Source organism: Camelina sativa, chromosome 15 (assembly GCF_000633955.1).
Source record: "Camelina sativa cultivar DH55 chromosome 15, Cs, whole genome shotgun sequence".
In the NCBI taxonomy this organism is placed as follows: domain Eukaryota; kingdom Viridiplantae; phylum Streptophyta; class Magnoliopsida; order Brassicales; family Brassicaceae; genus Camelina; species Camelina sativa.
In genome coordinates, this window is record NC_025699.1 from 27,883,783 (window position 1) to 27,902,646 (window position 18,864).

Here is an 18,864-nt window from a genome sequence, read left to right on the forward strand (position 1 = left end):
TCCTCGTACCAGGATGCGTTCTTGTTAGTCGCTGGCTCCGGATCGGTTCCATAGTGTTCATCGTACCATAGATCGTCCTCGGCGGCCTCTTGCTCCGGATCTAGGCCAAGGTCTTCATCATACCCCGATCCCAACTCGGAATCGTTCCCATCATATTCCATGCTTGATCAGTGTGGAATCAAACGTTGCATGTTGATCGGGGTCTTGGAAGCGGTCTTGGGACGGAGTTTGGTTGATGGTGCGGATGGCTGTCGGATATCGTCGATGGTATGGACGATAATCGGTGGACGGCGTCGATACGTACGACGGTATAGAAGGCTGGTACGGACGGCCGGTGATGTTCGGATGATGGTACGGACGGCCAACGGTTGTCGGACGTTGGTACAGACGGTAGTGCGAACAACGGCTCAGGCGGCTGGTACAGATGTCCGATGATACAAGCGTTCGACGATGATACGCGATACTTGATACGTTCGCTGGACGATGATACGCGGATACGGCTATACGTTCAGACGTCACGTGAGCGGTATGACCGATGGCTCGACCAAAGGATCGATCGAGACGTGGCGATGGTACCTCGTCAAAACAAAAACGAATATTCGTTAGTAAACGCGTCAAAAGTCAGCATATAAGATATTTTCTAGGCAGCAGTCAAAGTTTGAGGACAGCAAGGCAAAACAACAACCTAAGACCAAACAAAAGAGACTACACGCGCCTAAAAGCAAACTCACACACAAAAAGCAAAAACTTTGGGACCACAACACAAACAAGAAATGAAAGACGCTACTTAATGAGTCTAAGGAGTCCTAGACAAGAACAACGACGAACAAAACCCATAAATAGACAGAGCAACGATAGAACAACGACCTAATCGAGACCACTATGCGTAAATCAAAAACTATCGGACCTAACGACGCCAAAGACAAAACTAAGGAATCGCAAAGACACAAAGACGAAAACTTAAACAAAGAAATGAGTTTCTGGGTTAGAAAGACACAAGCTTTGAGTCAGGAGCTTTTAGAGCTCTGATACCAACTGATGTGACCCAGGGACGCGGATGCGGAACGGTTGGACGAAGCTTTCTCGGACAAGTCGAGTTTGGTGAGACTTTCCTCGGTCAAGCTTCTAGGGGTCGAATCTTGGGAAGATTCAAACGAGGGAAATGAAGTTTGAAGCGATTAAAACAAGCCGATCGAGAGAACGGTCGTGAAGCCACAAACGGATCGATTGGATGGGACGAATGCGATAGCGGATGGACGGATGCGGAGGAAAGATCGGTGGGAGTCGTAGGCGGCTAGTGAATCGAGTGAGGAACTTGACCTTGGTTCACTAGAGTCGATGGGATCGAAGCGGAGACGAGATTTGTGAGAGAGAGATCGAGGATTCGTGAGATGCACAGAAGCCTCGGTCTTGTTGCTCGGACGGATCGCTGGGGGGGGGTTGATGCGGATGGACCGAGACGAAACGGGGGAAGGCGGAAAGATCGAGAGTGGTGCGCAAGGTGGAACGAGGGTGGATCGACCGATGAGAAACTCGACTCGGCGATCTCTGGGAAAGATGGTCGGATGGGAGGACGACTTGGTAAGAAACTCGAACCGATCAATTCCCGAGGAAATGGTCGAATGGGACGCAGCGTACGGATGGATGACGGACGCAACAGATAGATGGGTGGGATGATGCAACGACACACGAGAGATGGCTCGGCTCGTGATACGGTCGAACTTGTCGATGTCAAAACCGGTTCGAGATCGGCTAGGGTTTCTCNTTGAGTCAGGAGCTTTTAGAGCTCTGATACCAACTGATGTGACCCAGGGACGCGGATGCGGAACGGTTGGACGAAGCTTTCTCGGACAAGTCGAGTTTGGTGAGACTTTCCTCGGTCAAGCTTCTAGGGGTCGAATCTTGGGAAGATTCAAACGAGGGAAATGAAGTTTGAAGCGATTAAAACAAGCCGATCGAGAGAACGGTCGTGAAGCCACAAACGGATCGATTGGATGGGACGAATGCGATAGCGGATGGACGGATGCGGAGGAAAGATCGGTGGGAGTCGTAGGCGGCTAGTGAATCGAGTGAGGAACTTGACCTTGGTTCACTAGAGTCGATGGGATCGAAGCGGAGACGAGATTTGTGAGAGAGAGATCGAGGATTCGTGAGATGCACAGAAGCCTCGGTCTTGTTGCTCGGACGGATCGCTGGGGGGGGGTTGATGCGGATGGACCGAGACGAAACGGGGGAAGGCGGAAAGATCGAGAGTGGTGCGCAAGGTGGAACGAGGGTGGATCGACCGATGAGAAACTCGACTCGGCGATCTCTGGGAAAGATGGTCGGATGGGAGGACGACTTGGTAAGAAACTCGAACCGATCAATTCCCGAGGAAATGGTCGAATGGGACGCAGCGTACGGATGGATGACGGACGCAACAGATAGATGGGTGGGATGATGCAACGACACACGAGAGATGGCTCGGCTCGTGATACGGTCGAACTTGTCGATGTCGAACCCGGTTCGAGATCGGCTAGGGTTTCTCGGTAGCCAAGTCCCGGACTTGGGCTAGGGAGAGAGGCGAGACAAGAAACAAAGATTCTCTCTTTGTGAATTTAATTCAATCTTCAAGTCTGAGTTTTACAAAGTAAGAGAAGGGTTTAAATAGTGTGAGGGGGGAGCCTAGGGCACACGGACTCGCTATGGTCCGCACACATTTGCCCTCGACGCTTCTCCACAGACGGTGAACACGTCGTCCCTCTTTGTGGTTTAAACAAGGCCACACACGTCACACTATCCCAACATTCAAAAAGGAAGGATCTGGACAAGTCCAAAACGCAAAGCTTAAGGGAAAAAGCTAAAATAGGTCACGTTTTTAGGCTGGACGCGGGAACCACTTCATTGGCTTCAAAACGTGGCGTTGTGCGTCAGAACTCGTCGCCTCGTTAAAACCCTCTTCGATAAACAAAATGGGAAAAACCCGAAGTAAGGAAAAAGAGTACGAGTCATGATTCTAACAACTTTGGAGCCCTCGTCCTTGGGTTAGGACGAAGGCCGGACAATCTAGCCGATGGTTGCCTTGGCCGAAACGGTTTCTTGGTCTTCTTAGATGAACGCTTGAACGCAGTGCTTGATCTTGGAGTCCTATATGAGCTTTTGGTCCGAGTGGTTGCACCGGGAATGATCCTAAGATTGCCGGCTCCAAGTTGTCTGACGGGTGATACGCGTGTCCGAGAGGTGCCTGGGTCCGGCTCGAGCGTCCCGGACGCATGACCGATCCCGTGATCACATCACTCCATCTCAAGCTCCTGAGCCGAAGCTATCCTCTTCCGACTCAGAGCATTTACAACTAAGTTAGCCTTACCAGGGTGATAGGCTATCTCTAAATCATAATCCGCCACCAGCTTCATCCACCGCCTCTGCCTCAAGTTCAGCTCGGGCTGAGTGAATATATACTTCAGGCTCTTATGATCTATAAACACCTGTACATTTTCACCATAAAGATAATATCTCCAAATCTTCTGGGGAAAAACTATAGCAGCCATCTCCAAATCATGAGTAGGATAGTTGCCCTCATTCCGCAACTGCCGCGAAGCGTAGGCAATTACCTTCTCATGCTGCATCAACACACACCTCAACCCAACTTTAGATGCATCAGTATAAACCACATACGGTTATCCCTACTCTGGTAATGCCAACACTGGCGTAGTAGTCAACATCTCCTTAAGGCTTGCAAAGTCCTCCTCACACTCCTGTGTCCAAACAAAAGGAACATCCTTCGCTGTCAACTTAGTCATAGGGTGTGCCCTACTTGCAAAACCCTGAACAAACCTTCTGTAGTAACCTGCCAAACCAAGGAAACTCTTGATCTCTGTTGCATTCTGCGGTCAGGCCAATCCCTGATAGTCTGAATCTTCTTCGGATCAACAGAAACTCCCTCTGCAGAAACAATGTGACCCAGAAAACTCATCTCACGCTGCCAAAAACTGCACTTGCTCAACTTAGCAAACAACTTCTGCTCCCGCAACTTCTCTAGAACTGCCCTCAAATGCACTGCATGTTCTTCAGGACTCATAGAAAATACCAGGATATCGTCGATGAAAATAATGACGGACACGTCCAGAAACTCCTGAAATACACTGTTCATCAACCTCAGAAACGCTGGTGGCGTGTTAGTCAACCCATAAGACATCACCACGAACTCATAATGCCCATATCTCGTCCTGAAAGCAGTCTTCCTCACATCTGCCTCATCTATCGGTATCTGATGATAACCCGACGCCAGATCTACCTTGGAGAACCAAGTAGCACCCCTCAACTGATCCAACAACTCATCGATCCTGTAAAGAGGGTACTTTTTCTTCACAGTGACCCAGTTCAAACCCCGCTAATCAATACACAACCGGAAACTCCCATCTTTCTTCTTGACAAATAACACCAGCGCTCCCCAAGGTGATACACTAGGACGGATGAATCCCTTACTCAACATATCCTTTAGCTGCTTCTTCAGCTCTGCCATCTCTGCTGGAGCCATTCTGTAAGGAGTCTTGGATAACGGCATCGTCCCCGGTTCCAGTTCAATCGTGAAAGGATCAGATCGAGATGGTGGTAATCCTTGCAATGACTGAAACACATCCTCAAATTCCTCAACAACCTGACTTCCCCACTGACTCTGGCATTGATATAATAACCAAATAAGCCTCACGGCCCTTCTCGATCATCTTCCCAGCTTGAATGGCCGAGATCACGAGACTCCCTGAAGTCGGTCTAATACCCTGAAAAACCAACTTCCCTCCTAGACGCTCAAACTCCACTCTACCCTGATGGCAATCCAAATGCACCATATGCCGATGCAACCAATCCATCCCGAGAATAACATCATACAACTCCACTGGACTGATAAGCAAATCCGCTGCCCATGACTCTCCTGCGATCTGAATACCAACTCCTCTAGCTTGTCCAATAACTCTCAGGAACTTGCCTCCCGCAACTCTGACAGCTCCTGTATGCTCCCCGAGATCCCCTCTGATTCCCGCGCTCTCTGCACACTCCGGAGTAATGAAAATATGAGAAACTCCAGAATCAAACATAACGTGAGAACTAAACCCGCCCACCAACAAGGTCCATGTAATCGCCCAGACACTGGTTCCACCAATCTCTGCAGTCGAGTACACCAGTGGCGCTTGCTCAATCCGTGCCACCTGCTGCCCTCCAGGCTGCACCTGCTACAACGCTGCCACTGCCACCGGATGCAACTTGGGACACAGGGGCCTGATGTGCCCTGGCTCCCTGCAATGATAGCATTCACGAGCCGCTGCCTTCGGGGCACTCCTCTTGAGACAGCTAGCAATCTTGTGATCCTTGCTCCCACACCCAAAGCAACTCGCACCACTCCGCCTCTGCATAGCCTCCCACCTCCTCTTGGTTCCCTGCACAGGCTTGCGGCCCCTGCTAGAACCTCCATGATGCTGAGCCTTACTAGGCTGAACTGCTGGACTAACCACCACTGTCTGTGCCTGGATGTCCTCCTCGATCTCTGCCGCAGTCTCAACCAGCTCTGCACGCGTAGCATAGCTCCGCCCTCTACAGTGAACCCTCAATCGTAATGTAGGGCCCTCAAAAACCTCCTGATCTGAGCCTCTCAGACTCCATAGCCTGACCCCCATGAGATAGAAGTCGACTTAACTCCAAGTCCAACTCCCGCACTGACCGCGTCCCCTGAGATAACTGAAGAAATTACACCTCCAACCGGTCCAATGCCTCTCTCGGAAAGTACTTGCAGTTGAACTCTCCCATGAAGTCAGCCCAAGTCATCTCCCTCTTCACTCTCCTAGCAGCCACTGATCTCCACCACACCTGAGCATCACCAACCAAGTGGTGGACCCCTATGTCCACCCAAAACTCCTCAGGACATCTCAGAGTCTGGAAGTTACGTTCCACACTCATTCTCCACGCATCTGCAGCAGTATGATCTGTACCATCCGAAAACCGTGCAGTCTCGATGCCCTTCATCTCCTTGAGCATGGACAAATAACGTCCATGTGCTCCTGCATCTGCAGCCACTGGCTGCCGCTCCTCCGCCACCACTGGTGGCACTACCTGAGCCTGAGCCGGTACCACTGCTAGCAACCGTTCCAACAACTGTGCTAGCAAAGCCGCAAAATCAGCTCCAGGGACTCCACCTGCTGGAACTCCCACTCCCGGGACCCTAGCATTACCGGCCTCTCAAGCATCAATACCGCCCCCTCCGGCCACACTCATGGAATCCTCCTGAACACCCTGCGACTCTCCAACACCCTCAACTGTCACACTCTGGTCCGCAATATTACTCACTGCTGGGCCTCTGCCCCTACCACGAACACGTCCGTGTCCACGACCAGCAACAACACCACCTCTAGCCATCTGCACTACCATGAACAGAAGACTAAGCAAACAATCTTAACATAACAAAAAAAAACATAAACTCACTGTGGAATCACACAGTAGGCTCGAAGAGAATATTCTAGGACTCCATGCCACTCACAATTGACTAACTCACATAATCAATCAAAGTATGAAAATCCCAAACATCTACAACACAAAGCCTAGTGAACCCAAACCTAGAACCGTAAGGGCTCTGATACCAAATTGAAACGACCCGACCCGTTTTTTTTAAAATAATAAATAAATAAATAATAATAATAAGAAATAAATAAATAAACTACAACTAGTGGTCCCATACCCACTAGCCACCTAAACACAATCACAATCAACAGCGGAAATAACCAATACCAATATCCAATAAATATCTAATAATAATCCAATAATTATAACATAAACAATATCCAAAATTCAACTAACATGAGTCATAGAACCAGCAACCTAGTAATGTTTCTAATGACCCAACTCTAGCAACCTAGCAATGCCAGACAACAACCAATCGAGTCCCTAGAACATCCTCCTCTTCATTGCCTTGATTCCACGGTCACACACTTTGCCTTTACCTGCACCACAAACACAAATTGAGATGCATGAGTATTTTATAAACACCCAGTGAGGCAATCCTCTCATCTACTGGGCTATACATACAAGCAACTGTAATTCCAATGTTTCAAACAATCAACAAACAAAACATACAAACCAGGAAAATAAACATCATCTCGTTGGAAGGGAGGTGTTGACCGACACCAGCCAAGTGTTGACCGACACTGGCTCTTGGTGTCGACCGACACTACCCCACCGCTATCCACACGAATCCGAGAGTCGAATCTCGCTCCCAAACTCCACCAAATCGCCCGATACTCAAAACCCAAGCCATATACGTCCGTAGGAACCTGTAGCAATCAATCCCAGCAAGAAAAACAGACAAAAACAGCAACAAACAAGCAAGAACAAGGAATCACATGCTTAGATCAGCCATGATCATGCACTCACCTCTTTGCAGGAAGATTCTGACCAACAGCAATGAATCCGACCTTCCTATCAAGCTTCAAGTTCCTTCCTAGCTCCAAATCTCCCAACAAAAGCCAACAAATCTCCCAATCTCTCTCTAGAACCCCAAGGACACTTTTCTCTCTTTGTTTTCTCAAAAACGGCGTGAGACAAAACAAAAACACGACCTAGGTCGTTTCCACACTTTAATATCTCAGTTCAATGGTTTTCTCTAAACCAAACTGGTCCAAATCGATAATTAAATCGAACTGACCGAACCAGAAATATTGGTGTCGACCGACACCACCTTGGTATCGACCGACACCATCTTGGTGTCGACCGACACCACCTTGGTGTCGACCGACACCCTCCCCCAAAATGCACAGTTTTGGTTTGCGGGTGTTACAATTTATATGCTTTTATTTTGAATCGGCTAATACCACTTATATCAATCTGTTTGACTCCTATTAATATCAATCTGTTTGGATACACATTTTTTACATATCCTTATTTTGTTTTCAGTGGCATTTCATTGTAATAATGTTTAACCCTATGTCTTTTTACTAAAAATGCTTCCCTTTTAATAGTATAGATTTTATATATTTTATATTTTAAATAAAATTATAATACATTGTATTAGTTTATGTATGTGAGTTATTTCAACAATGTATATTCTACATCATGACTTGAATGTTCTTATAAGACATAATTTTGTAAATTTGTTTTTTAAAAAGTGAGTTATTATATTATAAGTAATTTAATATATTGTTATACTTTTTGTTTTAATATACTTGGTTTCTTGAAATTCTTTCATATTATAGTGATATTCTATTGACATTGCTATAAAAAGTCAATTTAGAGTGTTTATAGTTTCTAACTTTTATATCAAGTTTCAATATTTTAAAAATATTTCAAAAGAAATTATTTAAAGTTTATTATATTATATAAAATTTAAAAATTCAACAAAAAATATGAAATTGAATTTAAATATTCAAATTTTAACCTGTTACTCAGTAAAATTTTTAGTTCAATAGATATTATTTTTAAGGAATAATATTACTAAAGCTTGAATATTTTATAGATTGGATAATTTATATTTGTTTTTTAAAAATTCAACTTATGTTATATCCGGAAATAAAACTATTTTTAATTATAATAAATAATATGGGAATTTATTTGTTTCACAAAATAGACTCATATATAAAAATGAGAGGTTAAGTATAATGATAATTAACAAATTAATATGTTAAATTAGATATCAAAAGATGTTAATATGGATGAATAATTTAATAAAAGAAATTAATATGGTATGTTAGATGATATCAAATGATTCTTTAAAATATAATCTTTAAGATTTTCGGAAATAAATTAAAGTTGCATCCAGTATTTAACTTGTAATCAATTAATCTATCACGTAATCTATAACCTATTTGTAACCAACTTATTAAAACTATATAGTCTATAAAACTATGTTGTGTATTTCCGTTTTATTATAATTGGGATGATTACAAGAATGTTTACACAGTTTCTTAGTTGCATACACTACTCCGGCCAATAATCTGACCCTCTATAATTAATCTAAAATTAGACAGCTTTCCCAAATAATTGTAGTCTGCCTAAATTTTCTCATTGTCTCTTTCTTTAAATAGCTTAAGAAAATCACAGGCCATATATCTAGTCAGAATATGTTATATATATATGCCATAACCTCACAACAACCAATCTACACGCACAACAACAAGAACAACAAAATGTTTACAAAATCGATCCTTTTACCTTTTCTTCTAATAATAATCTTCGTCTCAGCATCTCAAGCTAGTCGTCAACTTTGGGATGGTGGATTCAGTCAGATGTTTGGATCCAAATCTGGGTTTCATGGGTTTTCGGGGACCTCTGGTGGTTCTGGAGGAGGATTCGCTTCTGGAGATGTGATGAATCCGACACATACCTGCTCGGCGCAAGGACCTTGTAGCGGTAAGAAACTGACGTGTCCCGAGCAGTGCTACAAATCAACCAACGTTAACAAGGATGGTTATAAAAGCACCAGCCGTAGCGGAGGATGTTCATTTGACTGTACGACCAAGTGTACCGCATCTTGTTCAAATTAAAATGTTACTTTGTACATATATGTATTACATGCATGTTCTTTTATTATTTTGGTATGTTATGCTATAGCACTATATAGTCTATGTATATATATGAATATGATAAAAGGGGCAGTTGTATTGGAGAGTTTGTGTCTTCGATCCTTTGTATGGTTCTTGATTAGCAGCTTTTTATTTATCTATGTATATAATATAATCATGAATAAACAAAAAACTTAGTGTTTCTTATGTTGTGTGAAAGAATCTGTAAGCCTTATACATGACCTGATTTTAAAGGAAAAGGTGATCACGGCATGACAATTAATCATTTATATATGACTAAATAAGGACCCGCTCGATGTGCGGGTTTTAAACTTTTGTAAATAAGATTAAATTTAACAAAAGTATATTAAAATTTGTTGTATGTTATTTATAAAAAAAAAAATTTTTTTGCTATAATACACTGATTTATATCCATTTACAAATTTTTGGTTTATGTTACCGTTAAAAGTATATTGTATGTTACAAATATATTCTTTATCACTACCTATGAAAATATCTATATAAACACATTATGTCAACTATTATATGTCTATTTATTTTAGCTTTTGCATAGTTTCTTTAATCACTAAAATTATTGGTTTAAGAAAATTTTCGAGTAAAAAATATATTACATAGTATACTAATCAATGATGTATCATCAGTATGACCAATGATAACACTCTAATTTACATGTTTTTAGCATCCTTTTTTGTCCATATTTTGCATTGTTCATACCTCTAACTTAGCATTTTTAGGTCATTTACTGTAGGAATCAACTTTTAGAGCATTTAGGGTGTTGCATTTCTGTATTTGCATATTTGGGATGAAAACAGGTGCTAAAGAGCCAAAAATGGGAAAAAACAAGGACAACTCGAGCATGTACCCGAAGGAGCCATCGAGCTGCAAGAACAAGTCTGAACCCCAACACGATCGAAGAGGATCCAAGAGCACGAAGAGCAACCCGAAGATCCACCCGAGGAGTTACCCGACTTCACCCTCGTGTACCCCATCGAGTAGACCATCGGGCAGGTCTGGGAAGCTAGGTCAAATGGGTTTCCATATATAAATCCCCTCTTTCCAGCTCGCATACGAGCACGCCGCAGACCCTCAAACCAGAGAGCGAGAGCTTCTGTGAGAGAACTGAGCGACTCAACATTTTTCTTCTTGTTTTGCACTTTTATTTTCTAGTTTTCTTAGATCTTTATCCTATACTCTTTCTACTGTACTCTATCCTTTAATATAATGTCATTTTCGTTTATTATGATTGCTTTCTCATTCGTTTCTATGTCCGAGTAGTGTAGCAAAGTTTCTAGGGATGGGATAGATGATTAGGTGTTCTTGATCGGTTAGGATGTTTTAGTTGATTGTGATGATTGATAGATTTCCTTCTAGGTTGATGTTCTTAATGCTGTCAACAGACCAAAAGGTTGAGATTAGATCTAGGGCGTTTACAATGCTACAGGCCGAAAGGAATAGATAAAATGCTTGATTAGGTCAATGCTAGAGGTTTGCTTAACTCTGAGTGACAAAATTAGATGAGTCTAAGTTTACTGACAAAAATGAATTGTTCTTAATGCCTGCTTGTTCATATTGCTAGTGCGACAGTGTGGTAGTATGTTCAAGGTTGATTGTTGCTAGTGCGAAAGTGTGGTGACAAGGTTTTAGAGGTTCATTGTCTAGGAAATAATTGCTTGAGGCATGTAAGGCATCCGTACTGGTCTAGAATACTTAGGATTCGATTACCCCCATCCTTAGGAACTTTCGTATTTTATTTGTTTACATTTTCTTTACATACTCGACCACTTAGCTGATCAGGTACACGATAACCTGCATCGAGTAATACCTCGAGCTGTTCATAACTTACTTGCATACTCGATCACCCCCACTCGATCCTGTACTCGATTGCTTGCATCGAGTGCTTAGGTCGTGTGGTTTACTTGTTTATATTCTTTTATTTTGTTTATTTTAGGACTGTTAGAACCCAAACCTTAATTGCTTGGCTTGACTTGTATTGTACTGATCATATCCTTCCTGCTAGCAATACACAACCATTTGGATTGATAACCCTTTGTACTACAACTGCATAGGAGATTGATACCCTGGGTGAAAACCTGTCTATCAATTTGGCGCCGTTGCCATTTGGTTGTTTTAATTTTGCTACGTTTAGGATTTCATGACTTGCTAGATCAAGTTCGTTTGTTTATATTTGTTTCGGATACTGACTTGTTTGCTTTTGCCTTTGTTTGTTTTGAATCTCAGGTACAACCCGAGCACCCACCCGACCCGTCACTCGATCACCTGGATCTAGTTGATCCTCGTGTACACACTCGGATACCTACCTGTACATGCAAACACGATCCCGAGGTAGCCAGAACCTGAGTCCTTTTATCGACAACATCGACAGACCTCGGCTACTCACACAACAGCAAGTTCACCCAGAACCAGCAATCATTGAAGAGACGATGAATAATCAGAACGGTCCACCAGCTCCTCACGCAAGAACCAACATAGGAGCAGGAGATGCTCCGACTACTCACACAGAGGAATGGCATTGTGCCACCAGCTGTGCAGAACAAAAATTTTGAGATCAAGAGTAGTCTCATCCAGATGATACAAAGCAATAAGTTTCATGGACTGCCAATGGAGGACCCATTGGATCATCTGGATGAATTTGATAGACTCTGTAGCCTCACTAAGATAAATGGAGTAAGTGAAGATGGATTCAAGCTCATGCTTTTCCCATTCTCTTTGGGAGATAAAGCACACATCTGGGAGAAATCGCTCCCTAAGGAGTCCATCACCACTTGGGAAGCGTGCAAGAAGGCATTCCTCGCCAAATTCTTCTCTAACTCCAGAACAGCAAGGCTGCAAAATAAAATTTCCAGCTTTGTACAGAAGAACAATGAAACATTCAACGAAGCTTGGGGACGTTTCAAGGAGTACACTACTCGATGTCCACATCACGGCTTCAGTAATGCTTCATTGCTGAGCACACTATACAGAGGAGTGGTCTCCGAAATACGGATGTTGCTGGACACCGCAAGTAATGGTAAATTCCTCAACAAGGATGTTGATGAAGGTTGGGACCTAGTTGAGAACTTGGCTCAATCTGATGGCAACTACAATGAGGAATATGGTCCCTCTGTGCGATCTACAGGAGAGGAAGATGCCAAGTATATGAGGGGCATGAAAGCCCTCAATGACAAGCTCGATCAGCTCCTCAACCAGCAGGAGCATGTACATGCTATATCTGAGGACGAGCAGTTTCAACAACAAGATAGGGAGACTATGCAGCTAGAGGATGTTAACTACATCAACAACCATGGAGGGTATAACAGATGGTACAACACCTACAAGCCGAACCCGACCATGCCTTACACAAACTCGATGCAGAACCCGATACCCCCATCGAGTTCGTCCTCGATGGATTTGCTATCCTTAATGCACACAGTCCTATACACTCAGAAGACAGACACAATTAGCATTAATGCACGATTCGACAATCTGACATGTCGTCTGTCAGCCAATTTCCAAGAACTGCACAAACGATTTGATGCGTTGGGATCCAGAATTCAGGTGATTACGGATAACTCGGCTTCCACCTCATACAGTCACACGGAGTCCGCACAAGCGATCCCCTTACGCAGTGGCCGACAATTACCACCTCGAACAGTACCACAAGTCATCCCTGAGGACAGTAATGATCTAGATGGGGAGGATCTCGGTGAACCGACCATTTCTGCTGAACGACAGAGCCACTCCCCATGACAACCCGATGTCCAATTCGATCCACTACCCGACCTCACTACTCGGACAGGTGATCGGGTTGACCCTCCAGTACCTCTGCCTCCTGCAAACAACCCGGGAAGCGAAAAGCAGAAAGAAAGAAGATTCATTCCCCCACCTTACAAGCCACCTCTGCCATTCCCTGGATGATTTCGCAAGGATCTCCTGGAGAAGTACAAGGCATTGTTCGAAAAACAGATGCAAGAACTCGAACTTCGCATGCCCCTAATGGATGCCTTTACTTTGATTCCCCTTTACCAGAAATTCCTGAAGGATGCAGTTATGGAGCGGATCAAGCAAGTACATGGGATGGTTATACTCAATCATGAGTGCAGTGCGATAATCCAGAGGACTGCCGCACTAAGAAGCTTAGCGACCCCATATCTTTTACCTGACCTTGCTCGATCGGACCATTGAAGTTTGGATGATGTCTTTGCGATCTGGGAGCATCAGTCAGGTTGATACCACTCACTGTAGCTAAACGTCTCGGATTTGAGAAATTCACCCCTACCGACATCCAGCTGGTTCTGGCTGATCGAACTACGAGGTTTCCAAGAGGAGTTTTGGAAGATCTGCCCGTCAAAGTAGGGCCAGTAGACGTACCAACCGACTTCGTGGTATTGGAGATGGATGTGGAGCCAAGGGACCCGCTTATCTTAGGCCGCGGGAGCGATGATTGATGTGAGGAACGGGAAGATCGATCTGAAGCTCGGGGAAGACCTCACTATGCAGTTTGACATCCGGGAGACTATGAAAAAACCTACAATAGCTGGGCAAACCTTCTGGATAGAAGAGTTAGAAAGATTGCGTGACGAGTCATTTGAGGAGATAGCTATAGGGAATTGTTTGCAAACAGCACTGACAAATTATGGTAAGGAGTGATTCGTGCATCAATAAAAGGAGCTCTACAAAGAGTTGCTTGATACTTATCTAGATGTCATCGAACCAGAGCTAAGTGAGAACATGAGGGAAGCTGACAAAGAGGAAATGGTATTCGACGAAAGGAGCCTGGACAAGTCAGTTGTAAACTCCTATGTCATGTCCTGCAGTTGCTCGACACCAACCAATCCGGACACCGACCCGATCGCCCCACCGAGTAGAGTGATCGGGCATCACCTCAAACAACAACCCCAAATCACAGATGATTGGCTGAAATCTAAGGCGCCTAAAGTGGATCTAAAACCCCTTCCAGATGGGCTAAGGTACGCTTTCTTAGGACCTAATTCAACTTATCCAGTAATTGTTAACTCTAGCCTACCTGAAAAGGAATTGCAATTGCTTTGCACCCAATTAAGAAATTATAGGAGAGAAATAGGCTATACTTTAGATGATATCAAGGGTATATCCCCTGATCTGTGCACCCACCGGATAAACCTTAAAGATGAATCATACTCTAGTATAGAGCCTCAGCGCCGCCTAAATCCAAACCTGAAAGAAGTGGTAAAAAAGGAGATTCTGAAGCTGCTCGATGCTGGAGTTATCTACCCTATTTGCGATAGTACTTGGGTGTCCCCAGTGCACTGTGTTCCAAAGAAGGGAGGAATCACCGTCGTCAAGAATGAGAAAGATGAGCTAATTCCCACGAGGACAATAACTGGTCATCGAATGTGTATTGACTATAGGAAGCTCAACACAGCCTCAAGGAAGGATCATTTCCCCCTACCTTTCATAGACCAGATGCTGGAACGACTAGCTAACCACCCTTACTACTGCTTCCTTGACGGGTATAGTGGATTTTTCCAAATCCCAATACACCCTGCTGACCAAGAGAAGACAATGTTCACCTGCCCTTATGGAACTTTCGCCTACAAGAGGATGCCTTTCGGTTTATGCAACGCTCCCGCAACATTCCAATGATGCATGACATCTATCTTCTCTGATTTAATAGAAGAAATGGTGGAGGTTTTGATGGACGATTTTTTGGTATATGGAGATTCTTTCTCGTCATGTCTGTCAAACCTCTGTAAGGTGCTAAAAAGGTGCGAGGAAACCAATCTAGTGTTAAACTGGGAAAAGTGCCACTTCATTGTCCAGGAGGGAATAGTTTTAGGACACAAGATTTCAGAAAAGGGGATAGAGGTCGACAAGGCCAAGACGAAGTAATGGTCCAGCTGCAACCTCCTAAATCAGTAAGAGATGTCAGAAGCTTTTTTGGGCACGCGGGGATTTACAGGCGATTCATTAAAGACTTTTCTAAGATCGCACGACCATTAACGAGGCTACTTTGCAAGGAAGCGGAGTTTGTTGTCGACAAAGACTGTTTAGACGCCTTCAACAAGATAAAGGAGGTCTTGGTGAGCGCACCAATAGTTCAAGCTCCTGACTGGGACCATCCCTTCGAGATTATGTGTGACGCTTCAGATTACGCTGTGGGAGCCGTACTGGGTCAGAGGATAGATAAAAAGCTCCATGTGATCTACTACGCTAGCAGGACCATGGACGATGCCCAGACGAGGTATGCCACAACTGAAAAGGAACTCCTTGCTGTGGTTTTCGCGTTCGAAAAGTTCAAAAGCTGCTTAGTCGGATCTAAGATGATTGTCTACACGGATCATGCCGCCCTATGGTACATTTATTCGAAAAAGGACACCAAACTCAGGCTCCTCAGATGGATCCTTCTTCTGCAAGAATTCGACATAGAAATCCTGGATAAAAAGGGGATTAAAAACGGAGTAGCAGACCATTTGTCCAGAATGAGAATCGAAGACCCTCTCCCAATCGACGATTCAATGCCCGAGGAAAGACTGATGCACATCGCCTTCTTGGAGGAAATGAGCCACACGATCGGACACACGATAGCCCACTCGATCCCTGAGTCAACCGGGTCGATCGAGTTGATGGCTATCGAGTCGGCTAAGCTCCCTTGGTACTCAGACTTTGTGAACTACATGGTGTGTGGGGAAATTCCCAAGGACTTTGACGCTCATAGAAAGAAAAGTTCTTCAGAGATGTCAACAACTACTACTGGGACGATCTTATCTTTACAAGAAAGGTACGGATGGCATGTTCAGAAGATGTATAGCAGAAGAGGAAGTTCAGGGAGTATTGGAGCACTGTCATGGGTCCTTCTATGGAGGACATTTTGCAACCTTCAAAACAGTCCAAAAGATACTCCAAGCTGGTCTTTGGTGGCCAACAATGTTCAAGGACGCACAGCTCTTCATAGTAAAATGTGATTCGTGCCAGATAATGGGCAACATAGGTCGATGGAATGAAATGCCTCAGCAACCAATCTTAGAAGTCGAAATATTTGACGTCTGGGGAATAGACTTCATGGGACCTTTCAACCCACCCTCGAATGGAAACATGTACATCCTAGTGGCGGTCGACTATGTCTCGAAATGGGTGGAAGCAATCACCAGTCCGACGAATGATCACAATGTCGTAATAAAGATGTTCAAAAGCATTATCTTCCCCAGATTTGGAATCTCACGGGTAGTGATAAGTGATGGAGGAATCCACTTCATCAACAGGGTTTTCGATGGCTTGCTTAAAAAGCACGGAGTCAAGCATAAAGTCACAACAGCTTATCACCCGCAAACCAGCGGACAAGTGGAAGTGAGCAACAAACAGATTAAAGCGATATTAGCCAGAATCGTAGGAATCGCGAAAAAGGACTGGGCATTCAAGCTAGATGATGCACTATGGGCTTATAGGACCGCCTACAAAACACCGATTGGGCAAACACCCTTCCAGCTTCTTTACGGAAAAAACTGTCACCTTCCGGTCAAGGTAGAATACAAAGCAATGTGGGAAACCAAGCTGCTCAACTTAGATATCAAGACCGCCCATGAAAAGAGAGTAATGGATCTCTACGAACTCGATGAGATACGGCTAGAGGCTTATGATAATTCGAGAATCTACAAGGAAAGAACCAAGGCTTTTCATGACTAGAAAATTCGACACAAGGATTTAAAAGCTGGAGACAAAGTCCTTTTGTTCAACTCACAGCTTCGGCTATTCCCTGGGAAGCTCAAGTCAAGATGGTCAGGACCATTCGAAATTAAGGACGTTCTGCTCTATGGAGCGGTCACTCTTCTTGATAACAATGTGAAAGAATTTACTGTGAATGGGCAGCGAGTGAAGAGGTACATGGCAGACGAGAGCACAGAGGAGGAATCATCTCTGCGTCTCGACGACCCCGCGCCAGTCTGAGATGAATCGAAAGTCAAGCTTAGAGACTATAAACAAGCTCACTTGGGAGGAAATCCCAAAGGGAGGTTTGTAAATATCATTAACATGTTTTTAGCGCTTTCTCTCCTCAGTCTTTTTGCCCTATCCGATGAGCTACACGATCCCACCCTCGATCAACACCTCAGATGCTGGTCCGAGTAAGTCGTCTGTACGCATATTTGAGCTCTTTGACGAGCAAACACCGGCACCTGCTGAAGCCAGCGACGACCCTGGCTATACGTTGGCAAGTATGGAGGCTGCTGCAACCTCCTTCTTCACCAACCCATGAGGTACCACATTCATCCAACACTTGTATATACCATTGCATTTAGTTTAATTCATTTTGTGTGATTCTTGGATTATTTTCCAACTTTTATTTACACAGGGACTGTGTAATTTAAGTTTGGGGGAGGGTCCTAGAATGTATTTAACATTGTGTTTTATTTTTTTATTTTTATTATTTCAAATTTTTGCATGCTAGTTTTATTCATTTGAGTTTGCATTTATGTACATTAAAAAACCCAAAAAATTTGAAAAATTTTGAAAAAAAAAAATTTAAAGAGTGTTCATGTAGTTGCATTTACATATTAGGATTGAGTCTAATTTGCTTTATATAGGATTGTTGCATATGCATCTTAGGGGACAATGATTAAAACCACCTTGTTTAAAATCAAACCTTAGGATTGAAGCTATAGCCCTTAGTCACAGTTCATTATTGCTAGATCAATCTTTGGAAAAAAATGAAAAATCTTTGCTTAGACCCTTTGTGTCGATTGAATGCTTCCTCCACTTTCTTGAACATTGGGNTGAACATTAGAACATCTCTATATTATTGGATTTAATTTGAACTTTAATTGTCTTGCTTATGGAACTTGAATACTTGCTCATGGTAACTCTAAAACTCGGGTTAGCACTCCACTTTTTACCAATCTTTTCGTTTAACCCGATTCATTTGTCCTACCCTTGAACCCAAATTTTTCTTTCAAACCTTGTTGTGAATTGTTGAGTGAGGCCTTTTTCATTGTGCTATAGGTTGTGAAATCTTGAGAGTATTGAGAACGACAAAGAACTGCCTCTTGATTTAGCTAAGTTAGATTTGAACTAGCTAATAGATTCGGTTTTGAAAGATAGGTGGTTAGAATGTTTATTTGGGGTTGGGTTGTGGAAAAGGAAAAAAAAAAGAAAAGAGAAGAAAGTCCCTAGGGTTAGAATTAATTAGCTCTAAGTCTCTAAGTAAAAAAAAAAAAAAAAAGAGAAAAAGTTCTTGCTATGGTCTCCTAGAAAGAAAGAAATGAATATATGTATATTAGGAGTTTAGTAAAGAAAAAAAAGAAAAAAAAAAAGAGAGTAAGAGCTAGAAGTTTAAAATCTAAAAGTCTAAACCTTA

The 18,864-nt window shown here is 43.5% G+C and overlaps 1 protein-coding gene across 1 annotated transcript; it reads left to right on the top strand.

The window, feature by feature from the left end:
- On the top strand, window positions 9,107-9,688 carry LOC104747747. Its single transcript, XM_010469437.1, has one exon. The coding sequence runs from the start codon at window positions 9,144-9,146 to the stop codon at window positions 9,498-9,500; it is 357 nt and encodes a 118-aa protein (XP_010467739.1). The 5' UTR covers window positions 9,107-9,143; the 3' UTR covers window positions 9,501-9,688.

What these genes read in the sequence shown, in the direction of transcription:
- LOC104747747 (XM_010469437.1), top strand. Translation starts at nt 9,144, where the DNA reads ATGTTTACAAAATCGATCCTTTTACCTTTTCTTCTAATAATAATCTTC.